This window comes from Eufriesea mexicana, unplaced genomic scaffold (genome assembly GCF_001483705.2).
Source record: "Eufriesea mexicana isolate 0111107269 unplaced genomic scaffold, ASM148370v2 scaffold202, whole genome shotgun sequence".
Classification (NCBI taxonomy): Eukaryota; Metazoa; Arthropoda; class Insecta; order Hymenoptera; family Apidae; genus Eufriesea; species Eufriesea mexicana.
In genome coordinates, this window is record NW_016908372.1 from 787,221 (window position 1) to 812,383 (window position 25,163).

Here is a 25,163-nt window from a genome sequence, read left to right on the forward strand (position 1 = left end):
AGCAGGAGCTCCACAATTTCCCGGAGGAGCAACGGTACAGTTGTCCAGGTCAACTGCAAACTTTATCGGCAGTGATGTAAAAGTAGTTGCAAAATAGTCTTTTAAATGTTATCACACGCTATTTAAATTAGTTGCAAATGTTTGTTACATTTTATAGTGGTATTACGTTACATCACTGCGTTTTTAACGACACGATAACGCAAACTGTTCTCCTTCGATACCCTTGGCGATTTTTCCTTTTTAGATACGACGCAGCCAGGGTGATGTACGGAATGACGAATTGCGTGAGATGTCGTTGTGGCGATGATCTGTCGTTAGTTTCCGCTGATCAGTTCGGAAGTTACATCGAGATACCTGGCGGAAACGTGAGGGTGCCTCTTGGATACGTCGGGGTGCTTGCACCTCTGTTACGTGATCTGCCGAATTGTTCACTCAAGTAGGTTAAACGCTATAATAAATATCTCTACGGGAAAATTATTTTCTAATAAAAATAAAATATTACTCGTAGGTATTTATTTATGTAGAAATTAATTTTCATATTTTAATTACTTTTTTTGTTTTCATACTAAGGAAATGTTCATTATTTATTTTTGGTAGAATATGTCAATCAGCCCTCCTTGGCAATTGCAATACCATAATATTAGGCTTAAGATAGATTTTCAAAATTGAATTGATAGAGCTCGAGGTACATTGAACATTTGATGAAGCATGATCAGGTTGTACTTAGATTCATTAATCGTATTATTAGTAATAGACGTCAGTTACAGAATTAATTTTATCAACCGTGAAACTCTATCTTCTCTATGAAACTTTCATAATAGTAAATTTTTTCGTACCTATTCGTACTTTTATCATAGAATTTAAGTTCTTATTGTATTTTTTGTACCAAAATTTCTTTCTGTCCATATTCTCCATTAATATTCACAAGTATTCATGGTCCCATATTCATTTCATAACTTTATTATTAAGATACCTATTCTAAGATACATTTCCAAAATTTGCTCTACATATTTTAGATATAAGAATGTTTTATCGCGATTACCTCGAAATTCGATTTATCGAAGTCGACCGCCTATTAAATTACCATAGATTATTCGAATATGGACTCCATTTAATCATTCACGAATATTATTCCAACAGTTCACAAAAATGTATATTTTTTTATATCATATATGCGAAGTGTTCTGTTTAACTGGAAACGGTGATATATATATCTCATGGCGAGATAAATCATTTGGTAATTAATATCGAAAAAATTTTGTTAAATGTGATTCTTAATATTTTTTATTCGCAATATAGCATCATTTATTGAGACGAACACAATTCCTACGTAATATCATTTCATGCAATAGCAGAATATAAATTCACGAATGACAAAATTAGAAAGAAGTATATAAATATATATTTATGTATTCAACGATAATTATAAATGAAATTCATATTTCATATGCTTATATTAAATTACAAGATTTGAAAAAAAAAAGATATATATGTATTTTCTGTGTCAGATACTGCAAGCCAGTAAGTTGTATCAGATGGGGGGCCATAGATGACTCCTGTCCTCGAGCAGTAGTGAAGTGTTGCGATGGCCAAGAGTATCCAGCCGATTACGTGATTGTCACCATGTCTCTCGGTGTTTTGAAGCACCAGCACGACAAACTCTTCTGTCCAGCCTTGCCCGCGGAGAAAGTCGAAGCCATTTGCAAATTAGGATATGGATACGTTAATAAACTGTTTCTGGAATACGCGAGGCCGTTCTGGGTTTGGAAAGAAGGCGGCATCAAACTGGCTTGGTCAGCCGATGAACTCGCTGACAGATGCGACTGGGTGAAAGGTACTACTTCTCTCACGATATGACAGTGACAGGTGGTTTGGAAACTTGACGAAAATATTGTCGACTCATCGTGAAGCTATGACGAGCTAAAAGTGAAATTAACAGTGAATGGTAAAAAGCGTGCGATTAATCGGTTTCATGCTTCCGGTATTGACCTTTGGTCCAATCGCAGTAATTAAGGAGATGAAACTGCAAATGTTAGTTTTACTTAAATTCGACATAGCGAGTAAATATATTTTATTTTATTTAGTCGAGTTGAGAAAGTAATATGAGAAATTGAATATAGGTAAAATATGCATCAATAGTATTATTATTTCAGAAATCTGTAGATCTTTTTATGAATATTGTTAAGTTATATATGGTCTTGAATTTTACTTGATTATTTGTAATTTAATGTCTACTTATTTTGAGGAATTTTATAAATAGGCGTATTACGTTTCTCTACTGGATGAGTAATTAACGTTTTGAAATATCTTAGGAATTTCAAATATAGAGGAATTATCGACTTCCCAGCATGTTTTATGCGCATGGGTTTGCGGCCGGGAAGCAGCGGATATGGAATTGTGCTCCGATGAAGAGGTCGTGGAGTCGATAACAAGAGTTCTTCGACAATTTACTGGTGATCCTACGCTTCCCTATCCAGCAAATCTTCTCAGAAGCAAATGGTGCATGGATCAATACTTTGCTGGTTCGTATAGTTATATGGGAATGGACAGTACCGTTGGACACCAATGTGATTTAGCCAGTCCATTGCCAGGTATGCAAAGAAAATAATTTTTATTCTTTAAAGTCGATTGTTAAAGAATTTCCAAAGAAATTTACTCAATTTTTCGATCTTCCAGATTATTTTGCTCGTATTAAAATACGTATTTTAAATTCGAATATTTTATTCTTCGCTATTAATTAACAATTATGGATAATATATTTTGTCTTTCACTTTTCATTTCGACTTTCTTCTCTTCTAGCTGATGACAGTAATTATTTCACTGATCTTCCTAGATCTTCTTTCATTTTTTAAAATTATTTTATGTTACCAAAAAATTAAGTCTTTTTTAATTTTAATTTTTATTCTTTATTAAAATTAAAATAAATTTTTAAATTCTTTAACATTGGAAAATCTTTTTTTAATTGTTTAAAATTTGAAAGAAATTGTTTCAATTATTTTAAACTAATTTCTTCTGTCTTTTTTTCCTTTCTGTTTTCGATATTTTTTCCCAGGTACCTGTGAACCTATACCACCTATCCTTTTATTCGCTGGAGAAGCCACAATTCCAGGACATTATAGCACAGTGCATGGCGCCAGATTGAGTGGTATTCGCGAGGCAGAAAGAATAATTCAACTAACGAAACGGTTCGGTGGTCCACCAAAAAAGTCGTCCGATAACAGCTAAGATCGTTTATAATTTCGTGATACTATGAATAAATTGGTACATGTCACAGTAAAACTGTACCTGTCTTTTGTCCAAGTACACGTAAATGGCTTTTGTTCACAAAATTCGACGAAAATGGAACATTGATAATTTTATATTATATAAGACACGAAGCGATGAATTATCTTGAAAGTTTTCGAACAAATATTTGCGTATCATCTTTTGCATTTGGTAATTATATTTTGGATCGTTGTAACGTATATTTTTGTTGCACCTTTACACCATAAGCTGTTGATCTTAATAAAGAGTATACATTTTAATACGATTTTGTTCCTCAAACTTGATGTTTAGTTTGTTTCATTAATATTAATCTACTTCATTGCAGTTTTTATCTAACGAGAAATATGGGTTTTTAATTTCTATGATTTAATCAGCAATGATTGTTAAAAATATAATACTAAGACTACACTTAATATTCAAAATGTTTTATATACCGCGCACATTACAAGTAAAATATCTAATTAAAATCATATAACAATTACTACTAATACTTACTAATTATTAAATTCCGAAAATATTAGGATAAACCCATGTTTCTTGAGAAGAATTAAATATCTACGGTGACTGATGAAAGTAATTACACTCAGTATATGGTTTATTGCGCCAACATTGTTATAACGATAAGTCTCAATAGATACCTTCAACATTTAATACGATAAACATTTACATACTTATTTTAACGAGTTGTTCGTCTCAAAAGAGGAAAGAGATATTTCAAACAGACTCTTTACATATCGACATAACAGGTACGAACGTACATACAGTTATTTTCTTTTATTACTTTCCGTTGGTCCCATTTAACAGCAATCCATGTTATTGCACCGAGGAAACGTTCTTACGAGTCATAAGTATTAACAACAATGGTCATTTACATTCGTTTCTTTTAACGTGGAATTAACAGCTTTGTTATATTTATTTTTTCCTAATACAAGATCTTCGCTGCTATTATATATTTTGAAATATATTCGTTACCAAGAAATGGTACCTTCTAGTTACTGCGATTATTTTTATATTCCGACATATCATTCGCGATATAAACGTGTATAAAGATAAATTATATAATGTGCGTTGTATCAACCAGTGCATATAGCAATGTTTACAAATTTCACAGTTATGTTTAAGAACGTTTGCTCGTTCGATAGACCCAACAGTGCAAAGTAATTCTAGATCTATTTATTGTCCCAGTTGCAGTACTACGTTATGATAAAAATGCCATAACTGTACTCGAAATTCTTTATTTCATTCTTAATTATGGGAAATTTTTAGAAATTGTGTATTCTCGATTATAAAATTACTATTGCAAAACTATAGAAAAATTATGAGTTCTTCGTACGATACAGTTAAAGTAATCTGTAATATTTAGTTATTAAATATAAATTAATAATAATCACGACACTTCTATAACTATCTAGTATAATATCTTTAATATTTGGATATCCTTTCAATAATGTTTCCTCGATTTGCTTTTATTACAAATTTTATAATTTGTTTCGTAGTTATAATTAAAAATGAGATTAATTGCATAGAAATTCGAATGCAAGTATCCATTCACTCATAGCTCGAGTACGATTATGGCAAATAAATATAATATTGGGGAACAAAGATGACTTGCATAGAAGAGGAAGACAAAGATATGTTACATAGATACATACTGTATACTTATAACTATTATATATATAACTTATTTACAACATAAATATATTACATAGAATTTCACGATTAATATATGTAAGATCAGATCAGTTGGACAGAACACAAATATGTAGCACATATTATGTTCGTTTCATGATATAACTTTTAAATAATTTAGCGAAGTATAAAATTTAATTTAAAAAGGAAGATTAAAAATATACAAAAGAATTAACGTATGATTATACAAATACTCTTGTATCCATCCACTTCTGAATACAATTCAGGTTTAATATACGGATCTACCACATCATTTTATGCAATATTACCTTCTACGTACATGCTGGGACATATTTCTCAACAAATTAAAGCACGTTGCTACACGTATGTTATGCACCACATGGAACATTTATTTAACTTTCCTTAATCTTTTCTACCGCAGAACATTCTCCAAATATTTATTATTCACAAACAATAATTCCAAGTATAAAGCATAATCCACATAAAACATGGCAGATGCTTTTCGAAGAAGATATTTCAAAATAATATACATTTATATTTAAAATATTTAAATTACACGAAAAATAGCAATTTACGAATAAAAGAATAGTACTTCACTTTTTTTTTTTCATTTTTCATTTACTGTAATTAAAATAGTCCTTTTTTAACGTTTCCTATTTCACTTTTCACCAGTTAAAGGTATACTATTTCGAATCTTTTATTTTTCACGCACATCGGGGGTTCTTTTCATATTCTATCTGTCTAGTCGAATAAGAAAGTATACAGAAATATTAAAAGACGATATACAAATACACCAATCAAGAGTTTCCAACATGTTTATAGTATCTAACAAAGTATAATAATAAAATGAACGGTTTTCTTTATTAAAAAAGTAAGAGTAATTGTCCAAGAATAATACTTTCTCCTTCAAAGAACAGAAGTACGTCAATAACACGAGAAACATCAGAAAAATCATCATCATTCTCTCAAATTACACTTGAATGTTCTCCATATGAAAACACAACCTTATTGCTTGAGACACGATCGAATTGTTCAGAAATTAATAATAATTCATACCTTACATTATAGTCGATGTCAGCTACGATATCTACATCGTTCCTACATATGTCGGACACGAATACAACTCAATGATACAATACTAATACTATATATTTTCCCGAAGTAGCTAAACGAATGACAAAAGTCTTCGATATCTCATCGTTCACTGTCGATTTCTTCGATCTCCAACATAATTACCTTCGACACAATTATCAATTATTATAAATTCAGCGAAAAACATTCGTCACATATATCATAGAACGAAACGATTTAAATTACTCTACGATATTCGCTAGATTATTTTAAAATACACGGCAAATTCTCTAAATGTAACAGGCATATCGAGAGTATACACCGGTGCCAAGACTTGCGTAATTGTAGCTAAAGATACATACACGTACGATGTCTGCCTTGCTAGTCGAAGAAAGCGATCTAATGGATCTAAGGAACGTTAGCTATGCGTTTAGAAAGTGGCACAAGGCGACACGTGATACTGCGTTTACAGAGAATTATGCGCTTGCTAGCGTGGAACGGCAGTCGAAAAACGATCTTTGGCTTGTTTCTTATGTTGGGCATGATCGACGAATTTCTCAGATCCTCGGCTATTCGTCGACGATATAAGTGTGAATCACGGTATTCTCTTGCATATGTCATCGACCTCTCAATCCCTCCTTCGTTGCTACCCTCGAAAGTGGAGAAGTATTTTTGGTACAGAGATAAGAAGAAATTTTCAACGAAATGCGAACATTATGGACGTAGACATTGAAGTTTATATAATTAGTCTAGCTCGTCATGAATCCCTCGTGTCAAATTTCATGACTAATCACGTGACTACAAATATATTTCGTACATACGTTTCAACGTGCACAAAATTCTTGGAACTTATAAAATAATTGTCTAATTCATCGTGGATGGAATAGGTATATAATGGTTAACTAAAATTAAATACTTCAATTTTTCATAATTATATCTTAGTGCAAGGGCTTAAAAATGTATTTTTAAGATAATACTAGACGAAGTAAAAATAAATTCCACGTTATCGTGAATGGTTACTCAATTATTGAAAATTTCACGTTATATTTGTTCATTGGTGATGAATTTGATTTCACAAGACTTCAACATTATAACAAATCGTGTTTCGTTATAACAGTCAAAGTTCTTAGTCGATGGTGCAATTAGAATAATCCCTAATTCTGCCTAGAACGATATTATAACGAAAGATTGATGACTGTCGATTCACAATTCACGATTTTTGGCAGAATATTATGTTGAAAACCAATCAACGTTGATAATAACGCCAAGAAACCGTCAGTCATATTTTCAACTGCTATCTTTTCGGTCCCAACCATGAAAGCACGCAGCTCCAATTATTCTGAGAAATCGTCATAGAAACCTCGAATTAATAGTTCCTACGTATTTAACAAGTCTCTAAACAGGTCAATCTTCATTCAACATCACTCTATGTCGAATCATACTTACATACACAGCTTGACCTTAAAATTGAGATACAATACATAAATTAAGCTACAAGAACAGACCACGAAACTCCAAGTTAAAAATAAGAGAAGCAAGATAAACCTAGGACCAATTTAACGAAACAGGTCATCAAGATTCGAATGAAATCATATTATAACCAATAATCTCTTGGTATTTCAACAAATATTCATTTAATTTGTTTAATTTGACAAAAATTCCGGCATGAAAATAATATATTATTTTCGAATAAGAATATATTATTTTCGAATAATATATTATTCGTTAATCAACGTCTATAACTGAATAGGAACTATGTATAAATTTTGATGAAATATAAATTATGAAAATATATGTAATAAATTTTGTATCTTTGTCTCAAATCTGCGTTCTTGTGCTTCATAAATATGTATTATTTTCTCGCCAATTATCGCTCAATTGTCTTGCATTTTTTTCAATTTTTTTGAAAAATGAAATTCGATGTATTCAAATAAATAAGATAAGATCGATTCTCTGACGGGTAAAGTATCTAAAGATAATAGAAAAGATCTCGCAACAGGTTTTGACCTGGCATCGCTTATGGTTCAACTGCCGGACAGCTAGAAGTCTAGGATTGATTGCAGGTTGCAGGCGCCAAGGATCGGCAACCACGAGCTATCTGAGCCCGCCATCACTTAGAAACCGATTGCTCCTCGAGGACCTCGTCTGCTCTGAGCTTTATCTCATTCCAGGAGCTTTGGATGTCTTTGCTCTCGCTGAATCGCGAGCAGATTGCGAATCGCAGGAAGTACGTGTTGCTTATCTTCGAGGGTACCAAATGAATGTTTCCGGCCCCGTTGATTCTCTTCAATAGCGCCTCGTTTATGTCATTCGATCCCTGCGAATGATTTCATGTGTCGTTACAGCGGTGTATTTTATATTTCCGTCGTTTAATTAAAAATATTCTTCTATCGCGTGTAATATTAATATCTAGAAAATATTCCTCAGATTTACTAATTAATTGGAAATTTTGTTTAATTAAAAAATGAACAAACACCTTAAGTATCATAATGGAAATATTTTTAAACTTAAGTATGATCAAGGTATTACAATTTTTCGATGGGAAATATTTTTCTGCTTGTAAATGGAACATTTTTTAATTTATCAATGGAAAATTATTAAATTTGTTAAATTTATTAATTGGAAGATTGTGTTGTGGTATGATTAAAAAATAATAAATAAAAATGGACAAAATGTTGAGAGATTATCAACAAAAATTTGGTGATTTAATCATGATCACAGTCACGGGTAAGAAAATTACATGCAATTTAGTGAAAATGGCGTTTACCTTTAATCGAAAACAAACGAGTCCCAATACTACCTCCGCGACAATTTCGAATCGTGAATCGGAGAGGACCATCGCTTCGAATTCATGAGCTTGTGCAACGTGGCTTCTGATATATCGTTGAAGATTCTCCACACCATAAATCCTCAAGACGAACCATAGCTTCAGTGCTCTGAATCTTCGCCCAAGTGGAATTTGCCAGTGCTGTATTCAAAAAAAGGATTTCACTCTCACTAAATATTACCAAATTTTTGCTTTCGTATAAAAATGAACAATAGTTTCAAACTTCGCGCAAGTAATGAAGATAAATATTGACTGGAAAGTGATATCGCTATTTTTATCTTTTTCAACGAGTAATAGCAACAACTAGATTATAATCATGTGACGAATTATGATCTCAGACTGTTAAACCAATTATAGTCGTTGCAGATGAATTAATTTACCCTATAATCTGGAGCAGATTGTTGCATGTCATGTTTCAGATAAAGAGGATCCACATTGAAAGCATTAATGACATAAGTTGGATCTTTCAGCCACATCGTTGAACAATCGAAGTTCACCAGCATCCATTTGTGGGGGTTGAAGTTGAATGAATCTGCTAATTCGGTGCCTTTCATTAAATATCTAAATTCCGGGCAAATAAAGGAGGAACCTGAAAGGAAATAATTGGATAAATATATTCCGACTTTGGCCATATATTTATCAAACGATTTGTCGATTAATTTACCAGCATATGCCGCATCGACGTGCAACCAAACGTTCTCGCGATTTGCAACCACACCCAGTTCATCGAGACGGTCGAATGCACAAGAGCATGTTGTTCCCAATGTCGCGACGACCTGTAAAATAATCCATCGGTAAGATTTTTAATTAATACTTCGAGTATTACGATTAATTTTTAATTTCTTAATTTATGAATTGTAAAGCTCTCAATTTTAATTCATAGATTCTAATATAGAACTAACTAGAGCTGTGAATATAAATGATTAGCGTGTTATCAGAATTTTCAGCTAGCCGTCTCGATCGCGAAAAAATTTCGTGTTCTCGACCCGACCCGACCCAATATTTCAGGTTCTTGCACGCCTCTAGTATTATTAATTTTTAAATTTGTAAATTGTAATTTAGCGTTAAATGGTATTTAGTCTAATGGTGAACTTGAGCGAAGTATTTTATTTTTCAATAAAATGAATTATTTCTTTAGTATTAGAAAAGATAAAATAATCGTGTTAATGAAGGTTGGATGTATTTTATATATGTACTTGTGAATGAATATAAACTTACGTAGAATGGAATTAGTCCTTGCTCTTTATCCTTGCGGATGGCTTCCGCTAATGTCTCACCACGAAGTTTGTATTTCGAATCGACTTCTAGTAAGCGGAATTTTACGCCTCCAAGAAGACCAGCTCGTTCCACAGAACTGTGTGCTTGACCTGAATGATAAGTTGGTGAAACTAATTATTCATTGCCTGCGATATTATTGTATTTATATAATTATCTGTTTATTACATACTGATCCATAAAATAATGACAGTGATAGAGTTCATTGATCTCAATATGAATAAAAGAAGCAACGATAAAGCAATAAGAATTCATTCTTATTTGTTTGTGTATTGTATGGGGTTACTTACGCGTTCACTCTCTTACATTCTAATCGTCTAATTTATTTCCTTACGTTCACCCAAAGTTCCTCAGTCATAAACAGTCCTTGCACGCGGCCACTTTCGCCCTTCTGCACGCATTCACAGGTATTAGCCTAAGCTATGTATTTATTCTTTTACAACCATGTTCGAAACACTCTTTGCATTCTCTCAGGGCCGTCCCTATTCCAATCCAACAGTATTTGTATTTGCCTAATTTCTAGTGAGTTGTACCGAATGAAAATTTTGTTTATTAATAATTGTACTTAAATACAATTATTTACTGTGTATTTATAAATTTGTTATTTCTTAAATATTTAAATAAATTAGTCTCATTTCAATTTGAAAATCATCTTATCTACTCAAAATCTATTGTTATAGCTGTTCGAATGAAGTAAAAGTAAGAATTCATTTTAATCAACGATCAAATAGAATACCAAATTCAATTCCTTTTAAATCACAGCCTTTAACCTCGAAACATTTTTTTCTCCTTCATTTTCTACGAACAAAAAATCAATCAATTTATTATTTCTCTATTACTCTATTCGAGTACAAACACCTGAAACGCCATTGCCACTCAAACATTAATCCATTTATCGAACAATATGCCTTCTGTATTTTACGAAACAAAGGTTCCTTTCAATTTTCAATCTCCTCGTCACAATAACCAGTAACGATCGCTCTAAGGGGTTAACTACCAGCGAAATAAAAAAGGAGGAAAAGGAGACAAACTGGATAAGAAGTTTTTATAGAGAACAATCACGATCCCACGGGACACATCTTTTCTCCTGATAAGTACTTCTTTTATTTTATTGCCCATGCAATCAGTGTGCTATGTACAATACATGGACGTTTGGGAAAAAATTCATCACTCGTCAACTACTCGATTTCCATACTTAACCTTTTCAAAGAGAGTACGAAAATGCATCGACTGACGAAACACAAAAAAATACGTAACTTCATAGTAAAAAATTAATATTTTTAATATTTTTAGTAAATAAATAAATTTAATATCCTTGAAAATACTTTCTTTACTATTTGTATGACGTGAAAGGAATAAGAAGAAGAAAATATTTGAATTAAATATCTCGTGTCGTTTTACAGGTGACATGACTACCAACCACCTGTTTATATGCAGACATTCACAAGCTAAACTCTACGGAAAGATACAAGTCGTTGAAGAAGTCGTCAGTGACTTAGAACTCGACGCGGAAAAGAAAAAGGTATAAATTTCAGTTACAATTTTTCAAATTTTATGTATTCTTTTACATTGTGTTACGTTTAAAGTTACGGTGGAGGATGAAAGATTACGAAAGGCTTTCGAGTAGCAGAGTTTCTGCGATTCAACGTGCCAATAGGGAGAAAAGGTATCAGGAATATAGGCCAGTGGAGAGGGTAGCGTTGGGTGATGATGGGTGGCGATGGGTGGCGATGGGTGGCAAGGGTCAGAATAACTCGAGTGGTTATTACGCGTTGCCATGGTGACAAAGTGCTGGCTGATGAAGTGCCGCAACCCCATACTCGGCCTGTCATCCCACCCCCTGACTCGCGTGCCTTTGTCAAATGTTAAAGAGCGCCGGCCAACGTCATCGTTAATCTTGTTTACAGGAAATCACGGTCGGGCACGGCTTCGAATTTTTATCCATCTAATCGACAATCCCATTCGCGGTGTTATTTTTCCGAATATTCCACTAATGGAGAGAATCGATGTACGTCGTGAAAGGATTTAAACCTATTTACGCGATGGAATTATTCGGAGCTGTTAAGGGGTGGCTTTGAAAGTATGCGTCGTTCTAAAGTGAGCTATTGAAAATTGGCATTCGTAATTAACGTGGGATTTTTGTAAAATTGGAATTTAAAGTTGATAGAATTTTTTAAAAATTACGATCAGTAGCTGCGATGGAACTTTGTGAGAATTAGAATTAGTAGTTGAGAATAGTTAATAGTTAACAGTCAGTAATAACAGATAACAATTTCTTAAAAATTAAGATTAGTAGTTAACAATAGGATTTTTTGAAAATTGGAATCAGCAATTAAAAATGGAATTTCTTACTTGTAGTTGAAAGCATGAAAGTTTATCAATTGTTATTCGGATATTAAAATTAGTAATTCAATTATGAAAATTTCGAATTTTCGAAATTATGATACGTAAGATTAATTATCTAAACGAAGATTAATTATGTTCGCAAAAAAGATTGGAAATCCAGTCATATTATCATATCATTTATGCATTATTACAAGTTATACCGATAATTACAGTTTCAATCCACGTCGATTACAATCTACACTGATAATTTTGTAAACTTGAGATTATATTTGAAACAATTACTCACAGGAACTATAAGCGATTAGCTTTCCCACAATTTCGTTATCGGTCCACTCAGGATGCAGTTCCTTGACCTGCCTTACTTTTCTAGCCTTGGCGCCGAGAAGTGCGACTAAAGTGGCTTCACTCGCAGTTCCCTATAATGTTAAATTGATCATTAACTACTATTTATGAGTTGTTAACTATGTCCGAGCTGCGCGTGGAATATCGATCAGGTCGAAGATAAAGATTAAGATTCTTGGTAAGGGACAGAATAGACGTGCAACAGGTGAATCTGGCAGAAAATTTATATTTATCGACAATTTCATAGGCTGATTACACCTTAAGGGTTCAAAAAAAGAAAATAATGTCACATGGAAAATACAAATTTCAAATCTTTTTAAATAAGAAATTTAAATTAATGAGTTAAATTTTTAAATGAACTTAAAAAGACTTTATGAGAATAGTGATTTAGGTTGTTCTGACTATCCGAAGAATATAAATTCTTTTATTTAGGAAAGTATTGATTAATTTTTCTCAAGAAAATTACCTGAATAACACCACCTCCTTTGCCACCACTGCAAGCTAAAAATTCTTTGGGTAGGTCTAACATTTTTCCCAACCAATCCAACATTATCACCTCGAGTTCGGTACAAGCAGGACTTGAGATCTAAATACGAAGATTTAATTTAAGAAATTCATTATAAATGTACGTATTTCGTATTATTCGAATTTGAATTAAATAAAAGGATTGAACAGGAAAGGCAGGAACGGTAATTAAATGTACGAAGGATTATATTGAGGCATTATCTCTTAATTAAAATTTGATCCTCACCCAAGAGAACCCGATGCACGCAATGGAACCGCTAAGCATGTCAGCAACGAGTCCTGGATATGATTGGGCAGTGGGAAAATACGCATGAAATTTCGGACTCTGCCAGTGAGTAACCTACAAGAAAAATCATAGTCGTTCGATAAAAATTTATCACTCAAAATACTCGTATGTCAAAAAAAAAAAAAAAAATAATTTGATATTCTGTATTATTCTGTAATATGCATTTTTCGGTATTTTATCATTCGTGATATAAAATTATATTATATATTTATCTAACACTATAGTTAACTTACACCTGGCATTATTACTCTTTCGATGTCTGTCATAATGTCCTTCCAGCTTTCTGGCTTTTGTGGAGCCTCGGTTGGCAAAAGGGGTTTCATGTAACCTGGTTCTACCGTTGGCAGTACTCGCCTGTAAATTATATTTCGTTAACACTGATTTTAAATCAAAAGGGTTTTGAGCTCCGGAAATCCGGAGAAAGCTCGAATTATATCAGGCATCTTTATCTTTATCTTTTTATTTCTAGCTGAAAGGTCGGGACACCATGAACGATGAATTAAATCGAAGTAAATTTTTCATGAAATTTGTAAAATTGCTTTCTGCATTCTTTAATAGTAATTTAACACAATTACAAGACAAAATGGATTAGTATTTATAATATTTATGATATTTCATAATTTTTTAGAAATTATATAAAGACATTCGTGAAATTGTTGTATGACTAACTTGAAAGTTAAAAAAGGCTTATTGTTGGGAATTAATACGTGTCATTGAATGGTAGTCATCGCAGAAATGGCTTAAAAAAATACGAAGGACGATGAAACAGGATATAGTGTAAAAAGATAATAGAAAATTCACCTGTCCCTGATATTCTCCAGGTAGTTAGTAATGTATTCCACCATTTCCGTGGCGAATTCCTTGAAAGTGTCGCAATCCATTTTATGTTTCCTGTAATATTCCAAAATTTTCTTAATTAAAGTACTTAGGTTTGATACTATGATTTTATTTTACATCCACTACTGATATTTTATACATTCGTGCAATGGAAATTTAATTTATTGATCAATTCTAATAGATAATGATCTGCGATAGTTAACAATAGTGTACAAAGCGATTGCTATTGTTTCTTTAACACGTTTCTTTTGAATAATTTTACATGCAAATGTAAGATTCCATATACTTCGGAATACTAGATAAGAAGATAATTTTACACTATAAACTGCAATTTAATTCTAATTTTATTTATTATTTTATTTAATTTGAATTTATAATAGAAATTATATTAATAATCTAATAATAATTCGTTCAATGTAGTTTGTATTATGACAAATGCTTAATACCAATCTGATGGAAAAGAAGTAGGTGTAAATTAATTGTACGATGATCTTAATTCACAAATACAGATGCTGTAATTCTTTTAAGTCATAGTAAGGTGTCTAGTAGTTTTATCTCCTGTTACTTGATCATAGTTACGAGCAATTATGATGATTGTTCATTCATTCGATATAATCTCTATTAAATAATGTAATGGATGTACATAAATCCAATTTAGAGCTCACACTATTGTACGTCTTTTTATTCATCTATTGTTATCAGTCATTAGTTTGAATAAAAAATTCAATAGCAATCAGAACCACTCTGCCAGTACTATCATTACTATTAATCATATGAAAATCACAAAATCAATTATCCTAATCGTTATGTAGTATAAATTAGTAACAACTGGAAACAATCGTGTTTTGCGTACTTTTTATTTTTTCTCCAGGACTCTTTATTACTATGTTCGTTTCAGATGATTGTTGTACTTTCAAAATTTATTTATAAAATTTTCGATCATACTACATTTCGGAACAACGTGTAATAATTTATTTAGCAGTATAGGCACGTTATCTATTCTTGATTTTGACAAGAAAGAAATATTTTCAAATTAACTTATTCATCTATTTATTTATTCTCCTCCGAAATTTATTCCTGAAGATTAAGAAATTTTGATTCTAAATTCTGTAAATTATCCAATCTTCCCCGCATTTCAATTAAAATTGAAGAAAATTTCGTGGTATTTATTGAAATGGAAATTATTTCTTTCCAAATTTACAAAATCATAATTTTGATCTGCCATTGGACTTAGCAACAGAGTATCGTGAAAATCCTTCGAGGTCAGTGATGCAGATCTTCGAGTTACAACGTTCGAGTCATTGGCAGCGTTCTATACACGCTATGCAATAATTGACAACTCTAGTCTTTTGAATGTGGGACTTAAGAATCGAGGTAGAAGACAGCGACACGTGTTTCGTCCCTGGATAGTGAATAAGAGATGGAGAGATTTGATCTGTTCTGTAATGAGTTTCCATCGTGAACGGAGACAAGTTGAGTCGCGAAGAAATAATGGCCATGACTCAATTTTGTGAGGCAGGTTTCGTTCGGTTCCTTTCCCCTTTACGATTTGCCATACACTGCTTTTTATTTACACAGCGTTGGACGTAATGACACACCCGATATTTCGTTACATGTTCTTGGAGAATTGTGTTTCTGGATACGATATTCTTTACAGTATTCTCGAAACTAAAATTGAAACTTCGTAATTTGTTTCACTATGAAAGTTAAACGCTTTTAAATTGAATTTAAAAATTTTAAAAATAATTTAATAATTCGAATAATCATTTTAATACAAATTACAGTTATACGTTATTTTTAATTCTCAATATGCAGAAGTAAAAATTTCGTGTTAGGCGTATAGTTTTAGAAAATATTTTAAAGAGTACATAGAAAGTACTGTCGTCTTCAATTTTTAGAATGTACATTTCATTTTTCCCTTAAAATTGACTTTTACTAGGTAGTAGAATTTCACTCAAATTTTACTAGAATTTTATCAGACAGTGTAAGTCTAGTGTAATAAAATAATAGTTAAAGTTAAATAGGCAACAACAATGAATTTTATTTTATTACATTTTGTTAAAGATTAATACAGTATGCTGTCGAAAAAGATATCGGTGACCAAGACCAATAATCCATTGCATACGAAAGAAGGAAACGATGAAGAATTTGCCTCGAACGTTAAAGAAACCAGGATCCCTTGGGTATTCCCCTGATCACGACTGTGACGTCAAAAGATTCTCAGAATTGGAATCGTAATCAGGGAATTTCCTCGTAAAAGTGCATTAACTGTTTAAGGTTAGAAACCTCATCGATGAACAAGTAAACTTATAACACTTTCACGTGTAACTTGTCTCATCGTTTCATAAAATCCTTCCTTTGGAAAACTTTGAATTACGTAAATTCAGGCAAATTGGCCTTGTTCTCAGGAATTGTTACGCAAAACCTTGCAATAATTGTAAAAGCGTTACAATAAAAATTTCCCTTTAAATTTCAACAATGCTGGACGTTGCTTAAATTTTGTTGTAATTTTATTAATTTTAATAATGACTTTAATTAACATCTGTTTTATATTTAAATTATTTTTGTCGGATTATTTTTGTCGCAGTACTAATACAAGCTAAATTACTCCTATTCATAACTATACGTATGTAATAATTTTGTTCTCTTTTTATATTAAATATTATAAAAAGAGCTATAAAAATCGAAAAAAGATCTGAAAGAAGAAGCTGTAGAAAATTAAATTAAATATTGTTTTTTAGATTATGATATTTATGAATCGAAAGTCTGTGAATTAAATTTGTAATATTTGGTCTATATCGACCATGACCGATTATCGTTCCTTTAATTCCTGTTGTGATCGAACAAGGTCAGTTATTATATTCTTGTTCAAGAATCAGGTTTTTATTTCTTCTCACAAATTGCTCAACGAGAATTACTCAACTCCTATACCTTTCAATTTCTAATTACTCTGAATTTAATTCGTTCAAGCGAAAACTGATATTTTAGAAAATTAATAGAAACAGTAAAAATGGAAAAATTTAATTTAAATCTTTCAAAATTTACATAAAATAATTAGCTTATTAAAATAACTTTTTTAATAAATTGTAGACTTTCTATATTTTATTTCCATCAATGAGAAATCCCAAATTAATTCGCAATAAGTACATGGGTAGTAAATAATTATTAAACAATCCAAATGAGTTTTTCCTGTGATATTAATTTACTGTATACTTCTGTCTTTTGAAACCTCGACAAATATCAAGATATTTGATTATTTCTTCTAAAATTTTTTTAAAGGTACAACCATTAATATTCTCCAAATAAATATCGTTGAGATACGACAAGTGCATTGTTGAAAGCCATGCGTGTCATTTTCAGATGCGTTAAAAGATAATGGCAGATTTTGTATGTAACTTCAGGCCGTGTCGTCAGCTGATAAATGATCCATGAGCGACCTCTTGCGGTAGATAATCTCTAACAACCTCACGTGATTTCCACTTCCACCATTGTCAAAATTTTTATCTCTGTTATTCCAATTTTTAATTTTCAAAATTGATCTGTTAAAATTTTCGACACTTAATTGTTCCAAAATAAATTTCAGACAATTGACAATGTTTGTTGCAGTATTTTTCAAATATTGGAAACTATAAGCATGACACGTCAAATTATTTAATAACGATTTTCCAAAATATCAATGCATAGTCTCGTATAAACTTGACATTTGACATACACAGAATGTCTCGCATGATTATTAGTCACGTTGTTTTTCGTATCGTAATGCTACTTATTTCGAGACGATTAGTGCTCGTATCGTTTAAAAAATTTTCCTCACTCTATCCCGATAATGCTTGGCGTGTTTTCTAATTAGTCACGACAAATTACAACATTGATCACACATAACTTACGAGTGAGTTTATGCAACTATTTCAGTATATACATTTGCCTGTCTGATTACAGTTGTTGACGCAAAAACTACGAATTATTCATTGCATATGAATTTTCGTTCTTCTGGAAATTGAAACACCCGTTAAAATAAAAATTTCAGAATAAGGTGCTTCATAACAAATATACGATACTGTAGCTGGCACAGTGTATTTACTGAAATACCTATTTCTATTTTCCTATGGGAAAATATTGGGAAATACATTAGACGTTTAATTGCCGCTGTGGAATGCAAAGGAATTTACGTTATTCGAAACTATTGCGCAAAAATCGAAGACAGGTATATCTTTCGTACCTTCAGTCATTCTCTGGTTTTATAATTGAATTTATGACGCGATCAAGGAAATGATAAGTGCCTAACGCTTGTTTTATCGTACTTGATACTGTAAGAGATAGGACGTTAGCTATGTTCCAAGTGCCTCGTTATTAACTTGCTAGTTTATCCAAATCATTAAACAATTAGTGCGCAAATTAATTACACTTTTAATTCATGTCAAGATATGGTATAATAAAATTTGATTATACTTCATACTTTGGAATACAAAATACCGACTAGTTCTAATTATACACTGATTAATACCATTAGTCATTACCTTGTTCTAAAGTATGATATCCAAGGTATCCCAAATAACGAAAAATCTCATAAATATTTTAAAAAGTATGAACTGTTAAACCATTTGTCTATAGAATTTTTCGTTATGTCAACTTAAATGGGACACCCTGTATATTTAAATGAACCAAATGTCTATCATTGTTTCCAAGTTATATTAACATTTCCAAGTCATATTCTCGTTCTTCATATCTATTATATTTTACATATTTTATAATTCATAATTGCATAATTGCAATTAACATGAAATCAAATTACATTTAATAAGGGACAAGACAAAACTGTTTCTTTATAAACAAAACAATACCATCTACTACAAATATATATTATTTAGCAACTAAATACTATATATTTTATACATCCTATTTCCAATCAGTCAAATAAATCAGTTCCCTTATTCTATTCTCACTTTCAAATATTCCTTACGTCTTTCATTTTGATATATATTTTATGTATTCCATTCCTCATCCTCCATAACCCCCTTCTCCAACCCCCTTACTCCTAACACTAAAACTATCAAATCAGTCAAAGTGACTCGTCTCAGACTTCCATTTTTATATACATCTGCCTCTGATAAAAAAAGGACGAAAAATAATACCGGCAATTCCTCAAATAAAATCGCAATCACCAATTCCTTCATTTTCATCGTGTCACTGTAATTAACGTCACTAACGTGCAATATTTACACAAATTACAAATACAATACAAACTACAAATCAGGTACAGATCATTAATCCTAGTGTCCACCCTCTGCATTCGACGATCCTCACGATCAGTTCTAACAATGACAGAGATCAATAATCGATAGTACGTTCATAATAACACAATGAAATAACAAAATTCTGTGATTTAATTTAAAAACGATCTCTTTCCAAGTTACCGTATAAAATTTCATCAGAGCTCTGGACTCGCTAGATCCTTACAATCAGATCCTCGAGTGCAAAGGGAAGGAGTATGAGAAAGCCAAGAAGAACGTACCAGGTTACAACGTAGTCGCGATGCGGTCACTTGACAGTCGACGATCCACATGGATCCGGCTGGCGGCGAGTTAGACGAAATCCGCGATCACGATCGAGCGGTACACGGTCCGCGAGTGTCCGTGTGAAATTGCCGTCTCGCGTGAACGTCGAGTTGCTTTATGTACCACCCCACCCAGCAGCCAGGCCACGCCGCTCGTCGGATCCTTTCGACCAGATCGCGATTGCCAGCTGCGCAGGTAGATCCGCTCGCTTCGTCCCTGAATTCGCGATCCGATCGATCCGGCTTTCCAAGCGAAAGAGATCGATGAGCCAAGTCTGTCGAACTTTGATTAGAGTTCGCCGTGATACGCGAAGTCGCGATCAACGACTTCGTTAATTGCTCGATCGTAGCCGAGCGATTTCTCGACCATTGTCGGCGATGATTACCGACCGAGTCGTTACTGGGGTGAATTTTGTTGCGATTTAACGGTGGATTTCGTTGGGATGGAAGGATCGAAGGCGCGAGGAAGATTGGGATCGGTGGTGAGTTTTGTTGGATAATGGGATTTGTCGTCGGTGTTGTGCAAGGTTACTTTTCGTACTGGAACACTAACGATCTGCTGTATAGACAGATGTGTACTTTATATTGATTATTTTGTAGCAAACATGTTACCGACGTTTCATACCGATATAGTGTACATTCTAAAAATTTTAATTGGAAAAGAAGACGAAGAATTGGATATGGTTTGAGTAAAGTAAATAATTATAGTCGAAGTGGTATGGAAATAATAGGGGTAGTGTATAAAATTGTGTCGTGATCTACTCAATGAGGATTTTGAGTAGAACAAGTGTGCGATTTTTGTTTTGGTTTTGAAAAATTTAAAATATTATTTAAAAAAATTAATTGAATTAGTGAGAAACGAATTATCAGACTAAATCGATATTTTTCGAAATTTTTTTCTTTGAAGCTTGCCCTTTGTGTTACAAGCCATCGAAATCGCGATGAAAGATCAGCAAAGTGTAAACGAAGTAGGACGCGAATGTTTCTTAATAAGCCCTAATAGCGTAATGACGTTTGGAAAATCAAAGGCCGTGGTAGCGAGACGAATTGTAACTTGATTTCAAGTTCGAAATCAAGGCGCTATTCAAATGGTGGAATCGAATTAACACTTTCGAAGTCGGTGCTGTTTCCGTCGATCCATGCGATATTTTATAAAATTGTGTTGTGACAAAACTTCTGTTTTTCCTTCTATCCTTTATATGCAAAATTTATTTGTTCTTGCAACCAGTTTCTACTTTCATGTTTGCAATGGCGCAGACACAATAGCTCGGTCAGTGAATGTGATACGAAGGTCATCCGAAATCAGGTACAAGTGGAATTTGATTATTTGAAAGGTGTAACTTTTATTCTGGATGAACTTTTGTTTTAAACTTCGTCCTTTACATGTTTCACGTAAATGCACTTTTCATATTCTTCCGTATGTACCTTTGGATATTATAAAATAAGAATCGAAGATAAAGTATTGCTTACAAACTAAATATTAAGGAAATGTAAATAATAATTTCGAGTTGTTACTATGTCATTGAAAATTTATTTTAACCTATTCGGTAAATATGTCAAAGTCAATTGCGAAATAGGGTAATAGATTAATTAAGAAATATAAGAGGGTAATAATATTAATTAATTAATAATAATATATAGGGTAATAATATTAAGAAATATTATTGCATGAATATTTTATGATATCAAAGTTTAAATTAAATTGAAAGTAATATATATAAATAATAAAAATTATATTTTATATTATCTATAATATAATAACAGAAATAATAAAATTTATAAATGATGCATTACAAATAATAGAAGTCATTAAATATCTTTAACTATATAATGTTACAAAAATAGACTCAACTACATAAATTCGCAAAAATTTATTAAACAGTTTGAACTAGTAACCAAACTCCATATCAAAGTTACACTATGTTTACTTCCCGATTATATCTAATTACAACCGTCACTGACAAATCTTAGACAAACACCAAACCAACTCGTGCCTAATAGACCCATTCGAGAAATAAAATTATTAAAAGATCAATTCACTATTTCGTAAAAGTACTCGACGTTCAACAAGTTGTCCAAACAGGGAAAAACCTGTAGCTTTGAAGAGTAACTATCCGTGGACGAAGCGTTTTCTCGAATTGGAGTAATTACTGTAATACCAGTGACTCTTGAGTCGAGTAGTCGTTAATGACAGTCACGATCGTTTCTAGCAGGTTTGTCCGAGAAATACGTCAATGACTCGAGCGGAATCGGGCCTTTACCTCGTTCACCTCTACCTCGGTGTTTCCCTTTCCACGTAACGCAGAAAAATGTTCCCAGAGGAATTTTGCGCGTAACAACACTGAGTCATTCGGATGGAAACGGAAAGGCCGAGATAAAGCTACTTTCTGTGGCGACGATGCGTATGTCGTGGATCACGCGTGTGACGTGGGATATTCCGAGGATGCTGAGGTATACGTGTTTGGGTCAGTTGCAACATGTATACGTAGTACGTGGAATCAAGGAAAATTATTTTCTTATCGATTTGCATGTCTGACGATCTGTGTAAATTTGATCTTTGTTTTCGATTTGTGATATAAGTACTTATAATTCTCGGTGATTTTTGAAATCATGCATGTTCATTTTACACTAGCTTAATAATATGGGGAAAAATTGAGAATATACTGTGATTTGCGCAACAATTTTTGTGTATTCTTAAAAGATAGTTATTGTGTGACAGTAACATCGAGGAATTTTTCCAAGGTACAGGATAGTTAGATGGTGGTTAGAGCAATGGAAGGAATGAGATATAGATCGACTTTTACGTGGAGACCTTGCGTTTATACATACACGATTGAATTGCTAATATTGCGAAGATATTAGTGAAGATAACAAGTTATTGGTAATATATTTTTATAGGTGCTGAACGAGAGTACTTCGAAATATTTAAATTACTATATTTTGTAGTGACGCGCGTGTGTTTATAAATGATCTAATATTTACAGTAAATATGTGCAATGATGTTATTTAAGTAGAAATTTTCACACGCGCTCATTTCGAATGCAAAATTGTCAGTCTGTCAGCTTACATTTTTTATTCCAATCAGTAGTCAGTATTCTAAACCTGATATTCTAAACCTGAATGCTCCAGAAAGTAATTTCATTCCAAGTCACTATAGATCGACAAGTACACCACAGAAATTAACATTCGAGCTACCAAGGGCATCAAAATGATATATTTTAGAATTTTTATTCTTACGTTTATTGCAAAGTTAATATCCATTTTTATTCGCGCATAACCACAATGGTATTTTATATATTTGGTTTCAAAAACGAATAAAAATTAAACCTAATCAACGACTACGTCATAAGGGAAAATTCTATTCAACTTTGACCATTGTCTTGGCATATTAATCCTGTGGAGAAGTAATAGATCACGGACTTAAATCGTGATCCGACAAGTGGTAGAATAAATGCGTAGGATGAATGGCTGGATGCTTCTTAAAGAAGGTTTCTGGATGGTTGAAAGAGAAAAGGGGGTAAAGTGGCCGAGTTGCCGAGTGGTCGAGGGAGGACAGTTCCTCTTCCTCTGCTTGCCCCCAACTTTTACCAGAGCTTCCTTCTGCACCTTCGATTCTCCCTGTTCGATTTGCCACCCTTATTCAGTCGTCGAAAAGCCAAGAAACGAATGTACTTTTCCTCGATACACTGTGCCGTCGTCATGGCTACCATCGTCTTGGATAATCTTCCGCCTCTAAGGACATGTTCACCGTTATATCAGGCCATTTTATTTCTCATTTCAACGAAATCGTTTTCAGCTATGAGCTTAGTTCTGTGAGATAAGCGTACACTGACGAGAATTTTCAGAATTTTCGCTGATTTTAACTCTTTAAGCATCGAATTATTTCACAAAATTCGATCCTAAGTTCCTGTATTATCGTTTGTTATTATCGATCTAATAAGCCAATAGATACGAAAGAATGTATCGTAAATAAATTCGCAAAGAAGTTAGTGTCTCGGAAAATTAATTTATACCGTAGAATTTTATAAGTTCAGTGAATAAAATGGATCACTGTTAACAAGGGATGAAGAAAATTTTGCATAAAATCGAAACCGTGTTAATATTGGTATATAAAGGGTTAATGAGATCAGATAATTATTTCGTTGAATTTAATTGAAGAACTTGTAGATATTTTTGTAGAATGAAAATGCAAAGGAACTTATTTAGAAGTTAAATAAATATTTGATCATTTTTTACATTTCATTTGGATATAAGAATTCAGAGGAATATGGAATGCAATGAAAGATACAAGGGTATAATAATAATAATTAAATTATTGGCTACTTTTATTTCAAAGATTTCGTTCATTCATTTTGAAATTATTTCCATTTCACTTTTAACTTTAGTTTCCTTTAGACAGTTCTTATAGTGGAGAAAATGTCATTAACAGAGAGGATGACTCGAGCCTGGGAAGACAATTTCCTGGTGTCTCATGGTCCACCATTTCCTTTGACTAAAGTTGTTCGTCTATTCCGTCCTACAAGAATCTAAGGGCTTTGAATCATACTCGGCCCCCTTCTAGCAGCTTTGATCATTCTAGTGCTCTTAATATATCTCTGTTTGACACTGCTAGATACCATTATGTCTGTCTTATATGATCAGAAATGATGAATAGCATACCTTTCGTGTATCGACATAAAAGATTTCTTAATAATTGATTATCACCAAGTCTCAAATTCAGCGAAAATAAATCGAAATTGAATAAAAATTTAATCCCCTCAGTAGCTACTTGTTCTGAAGCCACAACTGGAATGTTGAATAAATGTAGGAAACTATACATGAAATATTTAAATAAAATAGTTTTATTCTTTAATTTACGATATTCTTTTATTTTATTATAAAACATACGACCGATTTTACAGTAGGAAAGGTATGAGCTGTTATTTTCCTACAGCAAAAGAATGTTCAAGTGCAAAGGATTAATAGAAATTAAAAATGTACGTAGATTACGTACATAGATTACGTTGAATCATAAATGAAAATTTATATTTGAGGACTATTTTAATGCAAAAAGAATTGGTATTTAATTTTTTATTACTATTGTTTTATTGTTTAATTCGGTTTAAGAATTTAAGGAATTTCCCGAAAATCGCGTTAATATGATTAACAGCTATAACCAGGGGTACCATGACGCGAAAGAAAGAGTG

The 25,163-nt window shown here is 32.4% G+C and overlaps 2 protein-coding genes across 2 annotated transcripts in view; one reads left to right on the plus strand and one right to left on the minus strand.

Moving 5' to 3' along the window:
• The window catches only part of LOC108555615 (spermine oxidase), a 4,091-nt gene extending 866 nt beyond the window's left edge, over positions 1-3,225 (plus strand). The window contains exons 3-7 of the mRNA XM_017911382.1: positions 1-34; positions 245-436; positions 1,509-1,834; positions 2,313-2,591; positions 3,053-3,225. Coding sequence (XP_017766871.1) covers positions 1-34; positions 245-436; positions 1,509-1,834; positions 2,313-2,591; positions 3,053-3,225 — 1,004 coding nt within the window. The remainder of the gene's footprint in view (positions 35-244; positions 437-1,508; positions 1,835-2,312; positions 2,592-3,052) is intronic.
• Positions 3,226-7,827: 4,602 nt separating this feature from the next.
• Ddc (aromatic-L-amino-acid decarboxylase) lies at positions 7,828-20,051 on the minus strand. Its single transcript, XM_017911385.1, has 11 exons — positions 19,936-20,051; positions 14,388-14,477; positions 13,820-13,940; positions 13,527-13,640; positions 13,242-13,361; positions 12,720-12,849; positions 10,031-10,179; positions 9,477-9,588; positions 9,193-9,401; positions 8,753-8,953; positions 7,828-8,302 (listed from the first exon to the last, which is right to left on the minus strand). Exons 2-11 carry the CDS (start codon positions 14,465-14,467, stop codon positions 8,096-8,098), a joined length of 1,443 nt encoding a protein of 480 aa, XP_017766874.1. The 5' UTR covers positions 14,468-14,477; positions 19,936-20,051; the 3' UTR covers positions 7,828-8,095.
• Positions 20,052-25,163: the final 5,112 nt, after the last annotated feature.

What these genes read in the sequence shown, in the direction of transcription:
- Ddc (XM_017911385.1), bottom strand. Translation starts at nt 14,467, where the DNA reads ATGGATTGCGACACTTTCAAGGAATTCGCCACGGAAATGGTGGAATAC. An exon ending in CGTGCATCGGGTTCTCTTGG is followed by an intron (nt 13,362 to 13,526) that starts GTGAGGATCAAA and finishes CTTCGTATTTAG; the next exon opens with ATCTCAAGTCCTGCTTGTAC. An exon ending in AAGGACTAATTCCATTCTAC is followed by an intron (nt 9,589 to 10,030) that starts GTAAGTTTATAT and finishes ATTATTTTACAG; the next exon opens with GTCGTCGCGACATTGGGAAC.